Source organism: Suricata suricatta, chromosome 17 (genome assembly GCF_006229205.1).
Source record: "Suricata suricatta isolate VVHF042 chromosome 17, meerkat_22Aug2017_6uvM2_HiC, whole genome shotgun sequence".
Classification (NCBI taxonomy): Eukaryota; Metazoa; Chordata; class Mammalia; order Carnivora; family Herpestidae; genus Suricata; species Suricata suricatta.
Genome location: NC_043716.1, coordinates 58,077,513 through 58,099,095, shown reverse-complemented (window position 1 = coordinate 58,099,095; position 21,583 = coordinate 58,077,513). Strand labels below are relative to the sequence as shown.

The following is a 21,583-nucleotide window of genomic DNA, read 5'->3' as shown; positions in this document are numbered from 1 at the left end:
GCGCGCGCGTGAGGCGGCGCGAGGGACCCGCAGCCTGGACCGAGGCGGTTCTTAGCGGGTGCGAACGGCTGTCAGCCCCGCTGGCTGTGCACTTTAAATGGGTGTATTTTATTCTGTGGAAGACAGAACCCAGGCAGGTTGATTTTGAAATCCGCCTCCACTAACCCACACCCACTGTTTAGGAAGGCACTTTAAGCGGCTGGTTTTAAGCCTACCGTCACTGTCCCGGGCCCACTGCTCAGGCACCGCGCGACACCGGCAGTGTTAGTGGCACCACCGTCTCCCAAATGCGCGGCTTTTGCTGCTCTAAGCTCCCAGCCCCCGCCGCGCGCGCACACAACTTTTCTGTAGCCATAATGGTAACAGGAGCACACGTAAGAGACGATACGGTGACACACGTGGCTTCACTAAACACGTGTTCACGTCGTGTGCCTCCTGCAGGACAGCACCTCGGCCATGTGGCCAGACCCCGCCCGGCGCCCTGCGCCTCTGGGAAAGGAAAGCCCTTTAACTGGGAGGAAAGAAAAGTCCTGGAGGAGCAAGAGATTCAGCAGGAGGGAGGAGAAGCAGGGGGGGGTCTGGGCCTCGAGGGCACCCCCTGCGCCCCGTTCCCGAGCCAGCACGGCTCCAGGGCAGGGCCCCCACGCGCACCCCTGCCAGCGCGGGCACAGCGGCCCCTCTGCAGAGCAGAGGGACAGAGAAGGCAGGGAGATGACCAGAAGTCACTGCCACTGCAGGTGGGACGGGCTGCACCACCTTCTTGGTGGGTGGAGGCCCACGGGGCTGCCTGGGGTCCGGCCGGCCGGCGCTTGAGGGAGCAGCTGAGCAAACACCCGACACAAACAACGCATCTCAGAAGCTCACTGCTGTCGGGGCACCGGCCTCTCCAGAGAAGTCCCGGCCGGCGGCGCTCCCTGACCCGGGGCCCACGAGAGCAGTGAGCGCGGCTCCCGGGGCGCAGCGTGGGCAGCCCCGCGCGGAGACTTCTGGGGCCACACGGCCCTTTCCTCAACTGCTTTCTGTTCCAGGGAGGTCTTCCACGAGTGCTGAGCAGCAGGAACCTCTCCTCCTTCCAAGAACACAAGCCGGCCCCCCCCACCAATCAGCATTGACTCGGCTGCCATCACACCAGGAGACGGCGAGCCTTCTGGGGAACAGTCACCGTGAAGATTAGGTGGCCCCGCTCCTGACCCAGCCAACGCCCTCCCGGCCTGCGGTCTAAAACAGAACCTGTAATTTATTTCTCAGGAAAGAGGAGGAGAGGAGCCCAGAGAGGAGAGGCTGTGGTGTGTCTGGAGAAGGAGAGGCGGGTGGGGGCCGCCCGGACCGCCCCCAGCGCTGCCCCCGCCCAGGCCGCACCGGGGCTGCAGTCAGGGCCTAGCGAACACCAAGGGCCAAGCACCACACAGGCATCAACACGCTCACGTCGGTTGATGAAGTCCGCAAAACAATTTCTAAACAGAACTTTGAGTTTTCTGTCAATTGTTTATTTTCAGGGAGGGCGTGTGTATTTACCAGGATACACTGTTGAAGACAGAATGAAAAGTATGACGTCATAAAATGGCAAAAGTACTACTGATCCGCAGACGGCCGAAGCTCGCCTCACTCCTGAGCGTGTTCACTCGAAACCGTGTGCGCCGGTGTCGCTGAGACCAGAGACGACGCAGGCGGCGAGGCGCCACCCCCGGCTCCTCTCCTGCTTCCTCCAGGCGGGAGCAGCACCCACCCCGCCCGCCCCGCTTGCCTGTGGAGCCCAACTTCCAGCTGACACTCGGGTGGAAAAGCCGGCTGCGCAGACCTGAGTCGGGGATGCTGCCCAGGCCTCTCCTAAGGTTACAGCACATTTTGTGCGGCAGACGAAACACGTTTTCTGAATGACCCCGTACGTCAGCCATAAAAACTGGTGGCATGTGGTGCAGACACGATTAGAACAAACCTCACCTGCTGGCAACATGTGTGTCTCACAAGTTGTGGCCCGGACGCCACTGCCAACAGCGAAACACCACCACCCGGCGGCCTCTCGGTGACGGCCACACCTGAGCTCGAATGCTTGGCTCTCAAAAGCCTCTGAGTGGAGCCAGGTCTCCAGTCCCAGCCCTGGAGGCACTCAGTCCCCTTCCTTCTGCCTCAACCTTCCACCCTCCCCAGACGCCCAGGACAGAGCTAGAGGGAAACAGACACAGGAACCGAGAGCATCTAAGTCAGTCAGCCCTGCTACCTCCTAGCAGTTTGGATAAAACGCTTCAGGCAGGAGTGGCTCAAATCACTTTTTGCCACTCACAAATGAGTCACTAACGGGACCTTCCTCTCTGCCAGAGGAAAGCCAGATTGCACGTGTCCGACCCCGGGGCTGCCTGACACAGGGCCCTGTTGGGTTCCACGCGTCCACCTGGTGCAAGGTGGGAAGCACAGAGCCACCAACACGAGGTCCGATGCGTCCAGGAGGCAAAGCAGCCCTCCAGCTCTTGGGGCATGAGCCTCCGGGCTCACGTGGTGGGCCCTGGACAGGTGGCCTGCGGGCACTCCAGTGAGGGGTGCCCTCTGTCCACACGACCCCACGCCTTCTGGGCACTCCAACAGTGCCAAGGCAGGTGTCCAAACACTTCTGCTCTCTTCCTTGGGAGACTCACTCAGAAAAGATCGATTCAAAGACCCCCATAGGCACGTGGTACTGTGTTCTGGAGGGACTACTCTGCACAGTAATCCTGCCGTGGCCAACTCAGGAATGGCCACCATCCCCGCTTCTAACTTAAGCACGGGCCCTGCTCGAAGAGATGTGCTGTTTTTCTGAACAGAGGCAGGACCCCGGGGCAAGGCCAGCGGAGAGCAGGAGGCCCAGGCGTGGGGTGCGCGTGGGCACTGGACCGCCCTCCTCACATCTCTGAGACGGGCCGGTTTCACGGGATGAAAAGCCCTCTCGGTATAAACGTCTGCCGGGGGAGGGGGGCACAGGTGGGGCTACCTGTGTGGGAGGGAGGGGGCGGGGACTGTCCAGGGAGTGACTCCTACGCAATGAGACCACTGTCTGTGGCGAATCTAAGTGCGTCGATGGAAGACCAGAGCCAGGCCTGACGGAAGCCTCTCGCCCTCGACGCGGGTCCCCACCCTGGCTGAGGAGGGCAAGGCCCTGGGCTGCCCTCTGGCCAGGAGAGCGCGGCCCGAGGGCTCCCAGAAGCTGGCTGAGCAGATTCCAGCGTGCTCGAGGGAGCGGGTCCAGGGTCTGAGCCGTGCTCCCTACCCCGCCGGCACCACCAGCACCTCCACAAACACGCTGGCTGCCAGAGAGCGGCAAAAGGCCACGGTCATGCAGGGTCTGGAGAAGACAGCAGCCAGCGGTCCCCAGGCCAAGCTCCACGCTCCAGGAACTTGCACCAGGAAGGTCCCCTGATCGTGAGGAGGACCGAGGAAACGGGGAGGCTGGGGGAGAAATGACCAGAAACCGAGGACACCTAGAACACAGGCCTGCCCTGGGGCCCAGCAGAGGCCACCCACACGTGGACGGAAGGGCCAGGCCCCAGCAGCACACGCGCCTGACACCTGGGCCTGGGACAGTTTGGCCCGGCCTCCCAGGGAGCAGACAGCAACCAACCAACAAAAAGCCATGAATGCATCTGGGAGGCCCTGGGAAGCAGAGAAGTAGCTGCCGCCAGAGCTGCTGGGGGAGCAAACGGGGGCCCTCGGGGGCACCCCAGCGCTGGCCGCCCAGAGCACAAGACCCCCCCCCCCCAGAGCTGCGCGAGGATGAGGTGGGCCGCACGGCTCACAGCCGCAAGGCCAACCTGGGAGCTGTAAGACTAGGAGGAAACAAACCACAGGAGGATGCGCAAGCTGGAAGACCCGACATGCAAGCACAAGAGACCCAAAAGAGAAAAACACGATAGAAAAAGAGGGAACTATAAGCTAATACAGAAAATGTTACCTATTTGGAAAAAACCTTGAGGCTGTGCTTTGAAAGAGCTCACCGAAGTCCAGGAATGATCAGAAAATCGTATCAGAAAATTTCCAAATCAGAAAAATCAGAAAAATCCCAAATTCCAAAACTATGAGGAAAAAGACCTTATAAATAAATCTTCAGTAACACACATTTAAAAACCAACAAGTCCCCACTGACCCAGAAAAAGCATTTAACAAACCCCAACACCTACCCACGAGGGCAGCGCTCAGCAGGCAGGGGCGAGCGGGCAGCCCGCATGCGGGAACGCCAGGGGCGCTGCCCTCACCGGGCTCAGCCCCGGGTCTACGCGGTGCGGTGAGGCCAGAGCGGAGGCGCAAGGCAGAGATAGGAGAGGAAGACATAAAACTGTCCTTGTTGCAGATGACATGGCTCCCTACCTGGCAAATCCTCAGGAATTTAGCCGCAAACCTAGAGGTGAGGGCCCAGGCCCAGGCCCACCACATCCATGGCAGGCGCGTGCGAGCAGGGCATCCCGTGAGCAGGCAGGGGGGTGGGGCCCCTCCTGGGCCTTGCCGAGAAGCAGAAGGGGACATGGGTCCAGCTTGTGCACGAAGACAGTACGCCAGGTCCGCGGAGGCAGCAGGAGGTGAGGAGGCCGCAGGGCCTGGTGCTGCGGTAGAGATGTTGGCTTTCCTCTGGTCTGTTTCGGTGACGGTTGCGCCCCTTGTCCCCACTACCGCCTGGCACGTGAACGAACAAACTACAGTCGGAGCAGCAGCCTGGGCGCTGTCCTCTGTGACAAAAATTCTAAGCTCTAAACACGGCCACCAGACTGTGTCCCAGCGGCCAACAAGCCAAAATGCAGCCCAGCAAAGGGGTCTTAGAAGCCCTCTTTGTGCAGAAGCATTTCATTTTTACATACCTCCCGCGGTCAAGTTCTACTTGGTGCGGTGCCTTCACTGCAGACCACCACCATCTTCTCCCGACCAGGGCCCTGGCCCCCACAGACCCCGGCACGCCCACCGGAAAGGCTGGCTGAAGAAGCCATCTGTGAGACAGCTCATGAGGGCCGCCAGAACTCCCACTGTCCAGATGCGCCCTTCTCCAAGTGACCAGACACAGTGGTGCCCAGGAACAGGGCAAGTCAAAATCACGTGCACCGAGGGGGCAACAAGACGTCCTGGACAGAGACACACAGCCTAACACTGGCACAGAGAAATCAGACAACCTGGTTTTAAGGGGGTGGTCTACAACAGAAGTGTCTGGAACCCTCTGAAATGTCAACATGAGGAAAGTCAAGGACGGGCTGTAGAATTTTCCAGACTGAGGGGATGAAGCAGACGAGACAAGTAACTGCTGCATGTGGTTCTGAGCAGGTGACACAGGAGCAGGCCGGGCACAGGGGTCCGTCGTGCATGTGTCCCTGCGTCCCTGCTCTGCTGGGAGGAGGCGTCCTTCTTTGCAGGAAGCACCGTACTCGGGGCGACAGGCACAATGCTGGCTGTGAACCAGAACTCTCCGTACGGTCCTTGCAACTGTTCTTAAAGTTTGAAACACAAAAATGGGCAAAAAGATGAAGCGCACGTCCGGAGAAAAGGGAGCCAATGAGCTTGTGCGCGCCACAATTCACCATCGGGAGGCACAGGTCGAAACGGCGAGGCGTCAGCAAAAATCAAGAGACGGACAATACTAAGTGTTGAGGGGCTGCGGACCCCACAGCGGGGGCTCTGAGGGCTGCAGCCACCCAAGAGCTGCAGCGCGTCGGTCCCCCAGATGGCCCCGCGCTCCGCAGCGGGGCTTCCACCCGGGAGGCGCTCTCACTCCGCAACACCCCAAGTCACAGAGCAGCATCGAGGCGCACGCGCCTGGAAGCAACGGGGCCGGGGGGGCTCGAGGGAGCACAGGCGTGTGCAGAGCTGTGCGGACCGCCGACGGACGGAACAGGGACTGGACTGAACCCGCACTGGCGTGCCGACTGACTGTCAGCAGGGGCGCTGGGGCAGCTGCACAGAGAAGGGACAGTGTCAACAGCGTGTGCTGGGACGGAGTCCCCACGTAAACACGGCTCAGCCGAGTCCTGCTGCACACAGAGATTAATACGAGATCGACAGCGGTCTGAGTATCAAAACAAAAATCATGAGCTACTAGAAAAAAATTCTACAGCAGTTTCTCCTCTGGGGTAAGCAGAGATTTCTTAGAAAAAAATGTTAAATATAAAGGAAAAACATCAATAAGTTGAAGTTCAATAAAATTTAGATCGGCTCATCAAAAGACATCATTAAATGTGATGACAAGTCACAGACAGAAGACAACATCTACAGTACATGAATCTGACAAAGGACGTGCATCCAAAGTACAGAGCTGTCATAACTCACTAATGCCAAGATGAATGGCCCATTAAGAAAAAAACAGGCAAGAGATGTGGAGACACTTCACAAAAGAAATGAATGGCCAAAAAATCCAGGAAGCGGGCGCGCCATCGCCGGGCACCCGGGAAACGCTAACGACAGCGGCCCGGGATGCGTCCGAGAGCAGTCAGCACGGAGGCCCACAGCGTCCGCGCCCGGAGAAGGCGGCGGCTCCGAAGGCCAAGTAAGTGCCACCCTAGGACCTGTAAACTCCGCCCGTTGGTGTTTTCCCAGCAGCGGTGGAAAAAGACTTGTATGTGAATATTCACGGTCTTCTGCTAAAACGGACCAGACGGGAAACTGCCCAAGTGTCCATGAACACGCAGCATAGAAACACGCTGTGATGCGCTCACACAACACACGACAAAAACATGAGCCGCCGACACACAAGACGCCGGGGAGACCCGTTATGCCGAGTGAAAGGCTACACGAGGGGGCGCCCTGTGTGCTTCCCCTGCAGCCCGGAGCTCCTGGGTGACGTCGGGGAGGCGGAAACCTCTGGATCTTGACCAGGGTGTTAGGTGCACACAGTTGTCAAAACTCCCCAAACTGGTCACTTTGTACACAATTTTCACACTGAAATCTTGCATTTCATGGTATATAAATTTCACCTCAATTTTTAAAAACTGAACAAACTATAAAGATAGGCAGTGACAGTATGGATGGATCTTAACATAACTTTTAAAGTATCACACGCAGCCTGATACTCCTTGGGTAAAGATAAAAACAACTAAAATTTTTAACGCACTTTCCCAGATTTGTATCAACACCAGAGCTCTGCAGGGGTGGCGACACGGCAGACACGCAGGGGGAGGCGGTCAGAGCGCGGGGCCGGCTCCGGGCGACACGGTCAAGAACAGGTGCAGACACAACAGACCACGCACGCACGACACTCGGGGAGAGCGTCCTGAACAAGGCCGTGACTGACTCCGCCCTCCACTCCTGAAATCCTGAAGTCTACGCTGAAAAACGAGAAGAGATCACACCGGAAGCTAGAAAGTGTAACACGCTGTTCAGGACAGAGGGCGCCTGCTGCGGTCACAACGAGAGAATGAATCATCAACGTTGCGTGAGAACGTGAAAAGAAAGGCCGAAAAGTAAGGAGCATTAGAAATGAACCAAACCCACCAAGATCAGACCTAAACAAGTAAGACCGAGGTGCACAGAGAAAAGGCTCCGGGGCACACTTCCACACTGCAGGGCAGCACAGGCTCCGGGCCGGTCTCGGTCCCTCACGAAGGACACCAACACACCTCCCGGAAGACACGGCCTCCCCTGGGCCATCCGCTGGGGGCCGTGGCCATTCAGGACAGACTGGTGCCTGGCGGCCGACGCGGCCCCTGACGCAGAGGCCACACTCTGCAGGGCAGCCGGCGTGGACAGAGGTGCCCCTCGGGAGGCGGCGCCGCTCTCGGAACAGCAGGCCCCCGGATGAAGCCATGCACAGGCCTCCTCTCCGCAGACGCTGGGTCTGCTCGCCGCGAGGGCCAGGAGCTCGGGCCCCTGTCGTGATGTACAATGTGCTCTTGGGCCACCTTCTTTAAAAGCCAGACTTTTTGTTTGCTGATCTTCCTCCACCTCAGCTGGGAACTGTGTGGCCCACTGTGTCCCCAGCCCTCAGCTAGGACAGCAAGGTAGGCATGCAAATCTCCCCGCACGGCTCACCAAACTTTCCTGCCCTGATTTCTTTCAACTGAAGCCTGAGAGCAAGTCCACTGTCTCGAGCGCGGCACGTCTTCCTTGGGAGCCCTCGGCAGCACCATCTTCCTTGGACACCCGCGCCCAGAACGGAGACGTCGTGATGCCCAACCTGGAAGCTTCCCTCTCTTGGCAGCATGGAACTTGTGGCTCTGAGCCCTCACCTGGCTTCCTCCCTACAGTTTCTGGGTCGGACAGGACCAGGCGTCCGGCCTGCTCTTTCTCTCCCTGCCCACTGCTTAGGGCACTTCCAGGGACTTGGTTCTCTGCTCTGCCCTCTGCCAGCTCGGTGGGGACTGTGCCGACTTCCATCAGCAACGTTATTTGGTGCCTCCCTGGTCTGCACTTCTCACTGCTCTAAGCTGGGCGCCACCTCGTCCAATTGGCCTTCCTACATTTTCTTTCCTGCTCTCCAGCAGACACAGAGAAAACTGAACAGGACATCAGAGCGGAGAGGGTGTCTTCGCCCCGCCGCTCTCCTTCTCCCGAGTCCTGCTGGCGTTGTCCACGTGGGGCCCACACGCTCAGAGCACGTCCAGGGTCCTGCCAGGGATTCTGAAGCACGTACGCAGCGACGCATCCCCGGCCATCCAAGGGAACGCGCCGTCACTGTCCAGTATTTCATAAAGAGCAGCCCTAAAGGAGGACAAGAAAACCACCGCCTCCCTTCACCCAAAGGCCCTGAGCAGCACACTGGGGGCCACGGCGGGTGTGACTGTCTTTGTTTAGGAAAGCGCTGGACAGACCGTCTGAGAGTGAAAGCAGGTCGCAGGGCAGGGTGCGGAAGGAGGTGAGGGACCGAGAGGAAGTTTTAGTCCGAGAAAAAGCAGAAGAGGACACGGAAGCTGGAGGTCAGGAACCGCAGCCCGGGGCTCGTCCTGGGAGCAGCGCCGCGGGGCAGGCTTCCCCACGTGCTGAGCATGCACGCCATCTCCCCGACACCCCCAAGCCCCCACCCCGTTCCTGGTGCTCAAGGGAAAGGCTGAGCCAGTATGAGGTGAAAAGAAGGTTCGTAGGTGAATTGATTCAGCATGAGCAGAAATTCCGACACACGGCTGACCTTGCTCAACAGAGTCCCCAGGCCCAGAGGGGCCCAAGGGGGGACTACATGCAGACAGACGTTCTAAAGGTGTGTTTTCAAGCTGTTAAAGAGAGGGATGTCTGGGGGCTCAGAAGGTTGAGCATCCGACTCTTGATCCTGGCTCAGGTCATGATCTCACAGTGTGTGGGACTGAGGCCCACGTCGAGCCCTGGCCGACAGCATGCTTGGGACAGTCCCCTGCTTGGGACTCTCTCTTTCTCTGCTCCTCCCCTGCTTACATGCATGCTCTCTCTCTCTCAAGTAACAAATAAGAAACTAACTAAGGAGGAAGTCCACGGCTGAGACACGCTCGGTGCAGCGGCGCCGCTCCGCCTGCGGGGACCATGCGCGCCACTGCGGTCGCCTGGGACACGCTCTACCGGTTCCCACGCACAGACTGCAGCAAACCAGCTTCAGATTTCTGGGACCCTACAAGTGCCATCGAGGAGTGGAGGGCATGAGCAATTTTTTTAATGTTTATTTATTTTTGAGGTGGGGGGCAGAGAGAGAGGGAGACAGAACACGAAGCAGCTTCAGGCCCCGAACTGTCAGCACAGAGCCCTGCGGGGCTTGAACCTATGAACCGGGAGATCAGGACCTGAGCCGAAGTCCGACGCTTACCTGACTGAGCCGCCCAGGGGCCCAGGGCATAAGCATTTTTTAAGTTCTTGACACAAGATGCAAAATTACGCTGCCGACATCCAATTCACACTTTGTGAATACTGAGCGTACGCACTTCAGAGAACCCTGGTAACGGGGTTTTAAAGCCCGTGTCTCACAGATGCCACCTGCATTTCCTTGGTCACCAGGGACAGGTGCGTGAGAGCAGCTGCAGTTGGCCTGCCCCCGTCCTTCCGATGAATCTGTCTTCTTTACAACTTGTGTGACTTGTGTCTCTGAGGCTGCTGGTCCTTCAAGCGCTTATGTGTCCACATCGTCCCTGTCCATCCTCAGTTTACTTACGTGATTCTCTGCTGTGCAATCATGTGTTTTAATGTAATCCTATTTATCAAAATTAATTAACCCATTAAGTGCTTGGCAATTTAACAGCAAGAGCCCATGGACCTTCAGTCTGATCTTTATATATTAGAATAACGATTTTCAAGAATCACACTAAAACGTAAGGTCATTTAATGATTCAACTCCTACACATATACACATTTTAAGTAAAACAAAGAGTTACTCACCGAATCCAAAAAGCAAAGGTAAGACCCCGAGCTCTGTGCTATTGCTTGATTTTTGGAATATCCGACTGTTTTAAAAAAGAAAAAGAGAAGGTCTTTTATAATTCAATTTCTGATGGTGTTCTTTCCTAGAACTTAGGATAACACACACTACTAGGAAGCTCAGAACACGGTACCCCGGCAGGTAAAATCCAGGTCGGCTTTAGACAGAGAGAGGGAAGGGAAGGGAAAACAGTGCCCCATCTTTAGAGACGGAGACACAATCAGTGTAACGTTGGGACACAGAGTGCACCCAGCACCAGGGTGTTGAGGGGGACCGCTCACTGGGAACTGTGAGCAGACATCCGAATGCGTTTCTCAGAGGTAGTCCGGTCCCTGCCGGCGTTTACTACGTCTGCACACGCACACACTCGGGCTCCCCCGCTCGGTGCGGGCCCCACGCTCACAGGTGTGCCTGTCCTCAGATCCCCGACGTGGCGCGGAGGGGTTGAGGGCACACGGCGGTGAGAATGGGCACCGGGGCTGCACATGTGCACGGGCGATGTGCACCCGGCGCACGAGGGCAGCAAACGCGTCCGGAATCAGGTGATCACAGTGGGAAGGGGGCAGCACCAGAGGGGATGCGGGGTCTCTGAGGATGGGTGATGTCGGCCCCTCCTCAGGGTGCCAGTTACACGGTGTGTTTGGTTTGTGAAAATTAACTGAACTGGACAATAACGGTAAGTGCACTTTTCTGTATGGATGTTATGTGTTTTTAAGTTTATTTTTGAGAGACCGAGAAAGAGACAGAGCATGAGCAGGGGAGGGAGAGAGAGGGAGACACAGAATCCAAAGCAGCTCCAGGCTCTGAGCTGTCAGCACAGAGCCTGATGCGGGGCTTGAACTCATATACCTCGAGATCATGACCTGAGCCAAAGTCAGATGCTTAACTAACTGAGCCCCCCAGGCGCCTGCTCTTTTTTTTTTTTAATATTTATTTTATTTTGGAGGAAGGGGTGGGTAGGGACAGAGAGAGAGAGTCCCAAGCAGGCTCCAAGGTGTCAGCACAGAGCTTGACGCGGGGCTCCAACCCACAAACTGTGAGGTCACATCCTGAGCTGAAGACGGATGCTTAGCCAGCTGAGCCACCCAGGTGCCCCGGGTGTTACGTTGTAACACATGTTTTTAAAAGTTTTTGGCTGGGGCGCCTGGGTGGCTCAGCTGGTTGAGCCTCTGACTTCGGCTCAGGTCACGATCTCACGGTTCGAGGGTTCGAGCCCCACGTCGGGCTCTGTGCAGACAGCTCAGAGCCTGGATCCTGTCTTCTAATTCTGTGTCTCCCTCTCTCTCTCTCTGGCCCTCCCCTGCCCCTCCCCTGCCCTTGCTCATGCTCTGTCTCTCAAAAAATAAAATAAAATGTTAAAAAAAAAAAAGGTTTTGGCTTCAAAGGGTTTACAACTTACAATTGAGTTGGAAAAAGCTAAGTTACTGCTGAGCTGTGGCTGCGTGCCCCCCGGAGGGGGCTGGGGGAGCAGCAGGAGAAAGAGCAGATGCCGCAGCGGGGCCCGCAGGGTGGGGGGCCCGCAGGGTGGGGGGCCCGCACGCATTCTGGACAAGGAGCGGCAGCAAACTGTCGCTGAGCTGGCTGAGTCTGGATGGAGGGCGGGTCACAGGAGGGACAGAGAGGGGCTGAGGGAACCTCAGGCACAGGCTGCACGGTCCACAGAAAAGAGGCGCCAACGCCCGAGTCAAGCTAACCAGCCAGTTACAGATTTGGTGCCAGGGAAAAAGTCACACAAAGCGGAACGGACGTGCGCAGAGGTAAAACCGTAAACCCCTCCGGGAATCAGGCTCCGGTGGCCCGGCCGGGCTCCTTGGCGCCAGGGACACGGCAGCGCGCCTGCCTCGGGCCACAGAAGGCCAGTGCCTCTCTGGGGGCGCGGGGAGAAGGCAGCTGCTCCAGTCAGCGGCTTTGGGCAAATCCGAGCACCAGTCTCCCTGCACCAGTGCCCTGGTACAGGCTGTTTCCACGCAAGGTGGCGGCTCAGTCTTGGCATCCATCCTAGAGCCTGGCTGCCCCACCAGGTGGCAGAATGGCCCCAGGTCTCAGGGAGCCACAGGTGCACTAAGCGGAGAAGGGCGGGCGCAAGGGGAGGCTCCTGCGGATGGGACCAGCGGCTGCACCAAAGCGCCACCGTCACCGCCAAGCGCCGCAAACGCAGGGCAAGGCCTCACGGGGCCAAAACCCAAGAGCCAAGATGGAAATGGGAAGAGACGGTTCCCAGTCACATTTGACTCAGCAGGAGTTCTGTCTAAAAAGCTGCTTAGTGGAGTCAGGTTTCAGAAGGGGTACAAATCAAACCCCAGAGTTTGAGTAATGAAGGAAAACGTTTCACTAAGGAAGCTGGAAGTTCCTCACAATGAGTCCTATGTTTGGCAAAGACAAGGAATTTGCTTTAATATTATTGCCTTGAAGAAAGTCAAATGTTTGTGCCAGGGCCTGATGTCAGGGGGGCGGTCACAAAGGGACACGGCTGGTTGTCATGGTCACAGCAGGAAAAACGCAGCCTTGGCGGGACTGGTGTCCTCACTCCTGGGGAGGGCGGAACTGTGCTGTGTTTGCCTTTGAGCAAGTGACCACGCCGGTAAGAAATGTCTGCCCTGTTATGATATGAAATCGTAATGAACGAGTCGTAATCCAATTTGAATAACTCAGCCCTCCTGAAAAAAGAAACACTTTGGATTTATGTTCTCCAACAGTCACTATAACTTTTCCTACTGAAGAAAATACCATCATAGGAAAATCTGCCCGTTCGGATCTGATCAAGTCAACTCCACTCCACACGTGTGACACGGGGTCCCCCGTGGGCCGGCCTCGCCCGTCTTCAAACGACAGCAGGTTGGCTCCATTTCTTCACACTCTTACAACTGATATTTTTTACCGACAAAATACATACAAGTGTGGCATGACTCAAAGTACAGCTAATCTATAAAAGTATTTTATGACAAACAAAACTTGTTTTTAAGATGGAGATCCGAGAAGCAATCGCAGCGGCACCTAAGCGCCTTCAGCTTATCACCTACGGGAGATACAAAACCTCCCAATTAAAGACTTTTAAAAGGGTGTTCCAACTAGTTTCAAAATCCACAATTTGTTTACACATATTTCGGATGCAAGTTGAAAGGGGCGTTCCACAGAAACTGGTTTTTTAAAGTTTTCCATCTCAAACGAACTAAAGACAATGCGAGTAAGAAATAATTTGGGGAAAACCCAGACCGTCTTCTGGCCGCACGAGATCACGGGGAAGATCGGAATGGGGCGGCTGCTGCGACTTCCCCAGCGTCCACGCTTCCTCAGCAATGGGCGCAGGCACCTGCTGCCTGTGAAGGAAACCGAGGCAGAGGTGAAGGGGGGTGGCCCAGCCGGCTGCCTCCTGCCGAGTCCTCTGCTCCAGGGGGCAGCGCCACCAAGAGGCAATGCTGATGACTGGTCTTTCAATATGAACTTTATAAAATAGCAAGAGAAAAAGCTTTCTTTTAAGTGACTAATTTTAACGACCATTTCTGGTTTTAAATTTTTTCTAAAATGTTTACACTTTCCTGCTCTCCTAAGAGAGTGCGGGAGGCTGCTTGTGAGGGGTGCGGTGCAGGGCCAGGGGTGCTTTCTGGGAGAGAGGGGTCTGTTTCATGCTGTGAACTCAACTACTCACCTTCCCTCTCACCGTCCGCCCTCTCCTTGGCCCAGAAACATAAAGACAAAGACACAAGGTTGACGGGACGCTGCGGGAGGGAAGGCACGGGGCCGGAGCATGTGCGTCTAGGCGGCACCCTGTTTTGGGAGAACCAGTGCTCAGAGGGGTGTGCCCTGCTCAAGGGCGGACCCTGGGAGCTCCGGGGTTCAGGCTATCTCTGTGAACTCTGAGAAAACCAGCGAGTCCTGCAGGGCCCGTGGCTCCTGCCCCAGGAGACCAGGCGCCTCTGCTCGGTGATGCCAGAGGCACGCACGTGAGGATCAGGAGTGAGACCAGGGGAGCCACCTGGCCCCCCAAACGGGCAGACTGAGCAGAGACAGGAAACGGGACAGGAAGGGGCTTGGAGGACAAGAAGCATCTGGGGAGCGCGGACGTCGCTCCCACTCACACCTCGCCGCACTGAAGCACAAACCCGACCCTGCACCTGCCTCACTGCCCATCCGCCCTGAAAGGAAAGCCACAGTCTGAACAGGCCTGGGAGCAGAGCCAATGCTGCCCTGGCCCACAGGAGGGGATCCAGAGGGATCCCACCCTGAAATATGAGGGCACCACGGTTCCCCGAGGACCATGCCCGCAAGCGGGGGGCTGGAGCCATGCCGGTCCTGAGGTTATTCCCGACCGTGGATGCACCCGGCTGCTCTCAGGAAGTGTCTAGAGCCCCGGCGCAGGCTGCACCCTGGCTGGCCGCCTGAGAGGGTCTTAGGGCAGGACACGGGCACCGGGGCCCCCAAAGCTCTGCCGGCATGTGCCACATGTAGCCAAAGCGGAGGCCGGCTTTTTCAAGAAGGACACACTCCTAAAACTTGCGGGGGGCCAGTCCGCCTGCTCCGGGCTCATCATCTGGACCTCCTCCTCCAACCCAGCAGTGTATGCGGACATGCTATTTTCAAGTCTTACATAAAAACTTTAAGGTGAAGCTAAGGGACCCAATATATTACAATTAAAGCTGTGAATGTAAAGCTAACCATTCAGTATAAAAACAGAGGGTGAATGAAAAGCAATGATACCCTGACCCAGTGTTATAAATTTCAAACTCAAAACATAAAGAGAAAAATCTTAAAAACTTCCAGGAAAGATACCTTTAATAAGTCAGACTGCCTTAAGATTTCTTATCAAAACCAGAGGAGACCAGAGGGTAATGAGGCAGTCCTTCAAAATTCTAAGGGAAATTATTTTGTACGTAGAATTCTATACCCAGCCAAACTGTCAACTGGGCCTAAATACAAAATGAAGACATTTTCAGACATGTAAAAACTGACACTTTACCACGGTAAATAAATACATATTTCTCCTTTCCTTCTTTAACGGCTTTAAAAAGCATAACATGTAACTAATGTGTGTGATACAACATGTAAATAACGTACTGTTAGGCCTATAACATACAGATATTCTTCATCTGGCAAAATCATCCTCCAAAATGTATGAATTAGGATAGTCCCAGATCTAACCGGCGCTGCGGGAGCTCTTCCCCGGCACGCTGGCCCCCGGAAATGTTAAGGGACGTCCCTGCAGTCGTCACGAAAGAGCACGGACGTGACCTGAAACCACATGCGGGAGCGACCACGCTGACAAAGGTCACCACGGAGGCAAATATAAAAGCCAATATTGTTCTACTTTCACTCTGAATGTTTCCTTTGTTTTAAAATTTTTTAATGTTCATTTTTGAGAGAGACAGAGAAGAAGCAGGGGCGGGGCAGAGAGAGAGGGAGACACAGAATCCAGAGCAGCTCCAGGCTCTGAGCTGGCAGCACAGAGCCCGACGCGGGGCTCGAACTCGTGAACTCGAAATCATGACCTGAGCCGAAGTCAGACGCTTAACCGACTAAGCCACCGAGCGCCCCACTCTAAATGGTCTCTTATCTAAGAGTCAAATACATCACGCAATGATTATAAATCTCCATCAGTGGGGGCACGAAATCGATGAGAACCGTGACACAGTGTCCGGCAGGAGGCGCGGAACTGCCCGGCGCAGAGCGGTACACGCTGCTGAGGCTCAGCTGATGTGGATTCAAACCAGACTGTCATCATTCACTACATTAATTGTACCGTCCACAGCGAGCACCAAGAAAATAACTTTCAAATCCACAGAATAGGAAATGAGAAGGGAGTCCAAATGGAGTGCTAGAAATAAACAAGCACAAAAGGAAGCACGGATGGAGGATTCTGGAACACAAAAGAAGAGGCACACAGAGCAAACAACAAAATGGCAAAAGGCCTTCTTTTTTCACTAATTACTTTAAATGGAAATAGATTAAATGCTCCAATTAACAGACAAAGATTGGGAGAATGGGTTTAGAAAGTACACGATCCATTTATTTATTTATTTTTAAAAACGTTTATTTATTTTTGAATGTTACATTTATTTATTTATCCGTGAACCATGTGATCATGACCTGAACTAAAGTCGATCCATTAAAATGCTGTCTGTAAGAGACTCACCTTAGATCTAAAGGCACAAATGAGTTAAAAGTGAAAGGACAGAACAATATATTCCACCCAGCGAGAAACCAACAGAGTTTCTAGGGGTGGCTGGTATACTGACACCAGGTCCTAAGTCAAAAACTGTCATCAGAAACAAAGAACATTCTATACTGATAAAAGGGTCCATCAAGAAGACCTAACAACCATAAAACTATACACACCTAACAGGAGAGCCCCAAACTAAGGGAAGCAAAAACGGACAGAACAGAAGCAAGAAACTTCTAGAACAGCTGAAGACTGCAACACCCCACTCTCAATAACAGACAGACCATCTAGACAGATGATCAGTAAGGTAAGAGAAGACGCGCACAACATTATAAACCAAGAGACCTCACAGACATATACAGACGCCCTACCCCGACACAACGGAAAAGCCTGAGACGCATTCTAGAGTGCTCTTAGATGCTCTCAGAGATGGATCCCCAGAGACGTGTGGAAGCGCAAACACAACACGCCAAAACTTAGGGGCTTCAGGAAAAGCAGCGCTCAGAGAGAAATGGGCACCTACAGGGGCCTATGTAAAAGAGATCTCAAACCACTAACCTAATTGTACATGTTTAGAAGCTAAAAAACTAAACATACACTAGAAGAGGAAGGAAATAATAAAGATCAGACCAGAAATAAATGAAATTGAAAGTAAAAAAAGAGAATGAGAGCGAAAATCAGTGAAAACAAGCGTTGGCTCTTTGAAAAGATCAAGAAAATTGGCAAACCTTTAGCTGGACCAATAAAAGAACTCAAATTACTAAGATCCAAAATGAAAGTGGGGACCTCACTACTGACCTTAACAGAAATGTGAAAGGAATCTAAGAGAATACCACAAATCACCATGTGCCAAGCACTTAACAGCCTACAGGAAAGGGACAAATTTCTAGAAACACTCAAACTACTAAACCCAACTCACGAAATAAAAAAATCTGAACAGACCTATAACAAATAAATAGATTGCATCACTAATCAAATTTCTTTTCCAACAAAGAAAAGCTCAGGACCAGACGGATTCGCCGATGAATTCTACCAAACATCACTCTTCCAAGAAACAGAAAAAGAGGAAACACAACTCATTCTATGAGGTCAGCTCCACTCTGATACCACAGCCAAAGACATCACAGGAAAAGAAAACCACATACCAACATCCCTTACAAATACACATGCAGAAATCTCCACAAAAGGTAAATGGGTGGTGGCGCAGGGCTGGGGGGAGGGGCAGGGTGTGGAGGAGGATGACCGAAGGGCACCGAGTTCCTCTCTCAAGTGATGACAATGTTCTAGAATTGCCTGTGGGGCTGGCTGCACAGATCTGTGAACATACCAGAAACTACCCTATACTCGAAACTGTACTTTGATAGGTAATTGTGTGGCATGTGAATAAATGTTATAAAAAATATTTGATTAACCCAAAAGAAGGCAGAAAAGGAGAAAAGGAGGGAAAAAAACAGAAGTAACTAATATAAAACCAATAGTAAGAAGACAAAAAACTAAGATATCATTAGTCACATTAAATGTAACCAACCCAAACATCCCAGTTAAAAGGTGAAGACTGTCAGACGGGATTTGCTGTCTGCAAGAATCTATGTGGAGGGGAACTGGCTAAAGGAGGTACCCTCCAACAAATAAGTCAAAAATTTAAAAAGATGGAAAAAACATACTATGTTAACACTAGTCAAATAAAGCCAGAGCAGTTAAATTAATATCAAACAATGTAGATTTCAGAGCAAAGAATATTAACAAGATAGAGAGGGTTGTTTCAGAGTGATGAAGGGTTCATTCTTCATAGCAACCCGACATGTCACCAGAGTTTCAAAATACTGGCAGCCCGAACTGACAAGCCTAGAGGAACAGACAAACGTGCAGAGTCGGAGATTCGATGCCCCCTCTCAATACGGCCAGAACAAGGAGCCCCAAACCTGCAAGAACGCAGTCGGTTTCCACACGACTGTCCTCAGCTTGACCCGACTCACATTTACGGAGGACTCCATCCCACACCACCGGCCACACAACCTTCTCACGCACACACGGAACATTTGCCAAAATAGTCCACATCCTGGGCCATAAATAAATCCTACTAAATTTAGAAGATTCAAGTCAAAGCGTGTTCTCTGACTACTGAGGAATTACATTAGAAATCAGTAATAAAAGGTATCTGGACAGTCCCTCAAATATTTGGAAACTAAACACCACACTTCTAAACAAGCCATGAATCAGAGTAGAAGAAAACTCACAGGTGTTCTGAAACTAAATGAAATGAAAAGAACATATCAAAATTTCGTGTGATGCTGCTAAAGCAATAGTAAGAGAAGAGGTCTTATCACTAAATGCCTACATTAGAAAAGAAGAAAGGTCTCAAGTCAGTGACCTCAGCTTCCATCTTAAGAATCAGGAAATGAACACATTAAATCCAAAGTAAGCAGAAGAAAGAACATAATACAGATCAAAGTGGAAATAGAACAGACAATCTAGAGAAAAGAACTATGCAGAAAATCAATGAAACCAAATGCTTGTTCGTTAAGATTTAAAAAAACTGGACAAAAATAAATCTAACCTCACAAGAAAAGAATTTTAAGAAATAGAGGTGACCAATAATATGATCAATTACACTAGAAATAAGAACACCCAACGGGTTTTTGTTAGGCTGAGTAACACACACAGGGTGCGCTCAGACAAGTCCTGACCAAAGATTAAGAAATGTAGGCGCGCGGGTCTCTTCACAGTGAGAAGCTTGAGGGGCGCCTGCAGTCGGTCGAAAAACCAACTGGGCTCAGGTCATGATCCTAGGGTGGTGGGATCGAGCCCTGTGGCAGGCTCTGCGCTGCTGGGGATTCTCTCTCTCTCTCTCTCTCTCTCTCTCACTTCGAACACGATACTATTATGAAAGTTATTAAGAGGAAACTTGACTTAGTAGAATGGAGTCAGGAGGGGGCACTGGTTATCTGCTGAAGACCCACCAGGAGGAGGGGCACACCCAGGACCGGGGCGCTCCTGCGGCTCTGGCAACACCCCAGCCAATGAGAAGCCACTACACTCCGGGCACCCAGTTTAGTCCGGTGGACTCCTCCATAAAAGCCCGTGCCTGCTCTCCAGACTTGCCCGCAGTTCTGGGGAGGCTTTGCTGTCCCCTTCTCAAACAACCCCATCTTGACCGGCACAATAGCTTGCAGTGTTATTTTTAAGCTGACAGTGTTCAAGGACGCAGGTCACAGGAAACCATTCCTTACGGTTGAATAATAAACTAAACAGGGTCACCAACCTCCTCGGGGCGACGGAGAATCATGCCCTCCAATGACCACGAGGATACCAGAATCTTCCAGCTTCGCTTTCCATTTCTCAATGATAGTCATCGACTTGTCCTGAAAGCACAAGGACATTGGCAGTTCGGGAAACGTCCCTCAAAACCGATGTGACTCATTGAGGCTAAATCACCAACAGGATGCTCATAAATACCTTACTAGCGTCATTGAAAACCGAGAGCTCCATGGAGCCTTCAAAGTCCTGTTGCAAAACGGACATCAAGCACTCGTCCAGCCATGGCTCCGCGTTGTAGACGGGGAGGATAATAGACTGCAATTCAAAAGTGGATTAACAGATACAAGCCTGAGGCTTAATAATGCATTTTCCTCGATTCCGGTTTACCTCCCCATTACCGGGCAGCATGAGCGCGAGGCTCATGGCCCAAGGGCGGCGCCCGACGTACAGAGTAACCGGGAATAAGACTTCCGAAGAATGTGTCACCCGAACAGGAGGCGCCTGTTCCTTCCCTCCAAGCTCTGGCGTCCCTTTGCTCCATAAGATTTCCCACATCTTAGGTTTCCCTGACTTGCCTTTGGGATGCTTTTGGAAAGGAAGCAAAAATGTGAAAGGCATCAAAAATTTTTGCAGTTTGGTGGCAAATTTATGTGTTTTCCAATCACTGGACAGAAACATCATTTGTTGAAACAGGGATCTGTGTCTCCTCTAATTCACGCATGAAAATAACCTATTGGTCCTTTTCTTGGTGGAATCAGCATTTTCGGTGAGCCATTATATTAGAGAAACTCCAGCAAAGAAACTCTTTTTAAGTCCCTGAACACACGCCTTAACGGAGTATGGGAGTGAGTACCGGGAAAATGGGGGTGAACTCCAGCTCTCTCTCTCCTTTTGCTCTACTTAGTTTAGGACAGTTTGGTGCCGTCCTTCTCTCCTACGGCCCAAATAAAACAAAAATCCCTAAGGCACATGCAGTAAAACCTGACTGCCAACAGAGCGGCTGATCACGGGAATCGTCTTAACTTTGTACGTTGCCACATGCAGCAATAGGAAATCCCCGAGGACAGAAATCACAGTCTAACCTAACCCCTGAGTTTACATCCCAACGAGGAGTGGACAAACTCCTAAACAAGAAGACAGAACACAGGCGTGTGCACCTAGTACATATGCATACACATACACACGTGCATGGGCACAAATACGGACGACTGTGAATATTCAGTATCTACATACAGTGTAGATGGGATTATAAAAGTACTAAATCTGAATACGATTTTGAAAATCTCATAGATTGAAAATATCATTCAGTCAAATTCTTTACTCTAAGGATCTGATTCAACAGTGATAATCCTTCCTGAATTTGTTATCCAAAAAAGTGGTTACCTAGTTCACTCACAGATTTACTTTTTTTAAAGTGGTTATTATTTTTGGAAGAGAGAGAGACAGAGTAGGGTAGTGGCAGAGAGAGAGAGAGGGAGACACAGAATCCGAAAATGGTTCCGGGCTCTGAGCTGTCAGCGCAGAGCCCAACTCGGGACTGGACTCACAAACCAGATCATAGTCCTGAGCCTAAGTCTGAAGCTTAGCCGACTGAGCCACCCAGGCGCCCCGCATATTTACTTTGAAAGGAAACATTATTCTTTAATGGGAAAGAAAAAAGAAAGGTTATTTTTAATGTTCTCAAGATCTACAATAGAAAACAATGTGGATTCTGGATTCATTTCTGTAGGTACTCTTCTTCGGGACGTTGCTCTGGGCAGAGACCCCCCTCCCCACACAGGAAAGCTCCTGGGACGTGATGACCCACAGCAGAGAGACGTGGGGGTGACGGGAGGGGACAGGGAGGGAGAAGGAGAGGGCGG

General features: G+C 52.8%; 1 protein-coding gene across 1 annotated transcript in view; it reads right to left on the bottom strand.

The window, feature by feature from the left end:
- The window catches only part of B3GNTL1 (UDP-GlcNAc:betaGal beta-1,3-N-acetylglucosaminyltransferase like 1), a 97,116-nt gene that overhangs the window by 59,730 nt on the left and 15,803 nt on the right, over positions 1-21,583 (bottom strand). The window contains exons 2-4 of the mRNA XM_029928655.1: positions 19,920-20,036; positions 19,726-19,825; positions 10,270-10,334 (exon numbers count right to left, since the gene is read on the bottom strand). Of these exons, the coding sequence (XP_029784515.1) occupies positions 10,270-10,334; positions 19,726-19,825; positions 19,920-20,036 (282 nt within the window). The remainder of the gene's footprint in view (positions 1-10,269; positions 10,335-19,725; positions 19,826-19,919; positions 20,037-21,583) is intronic.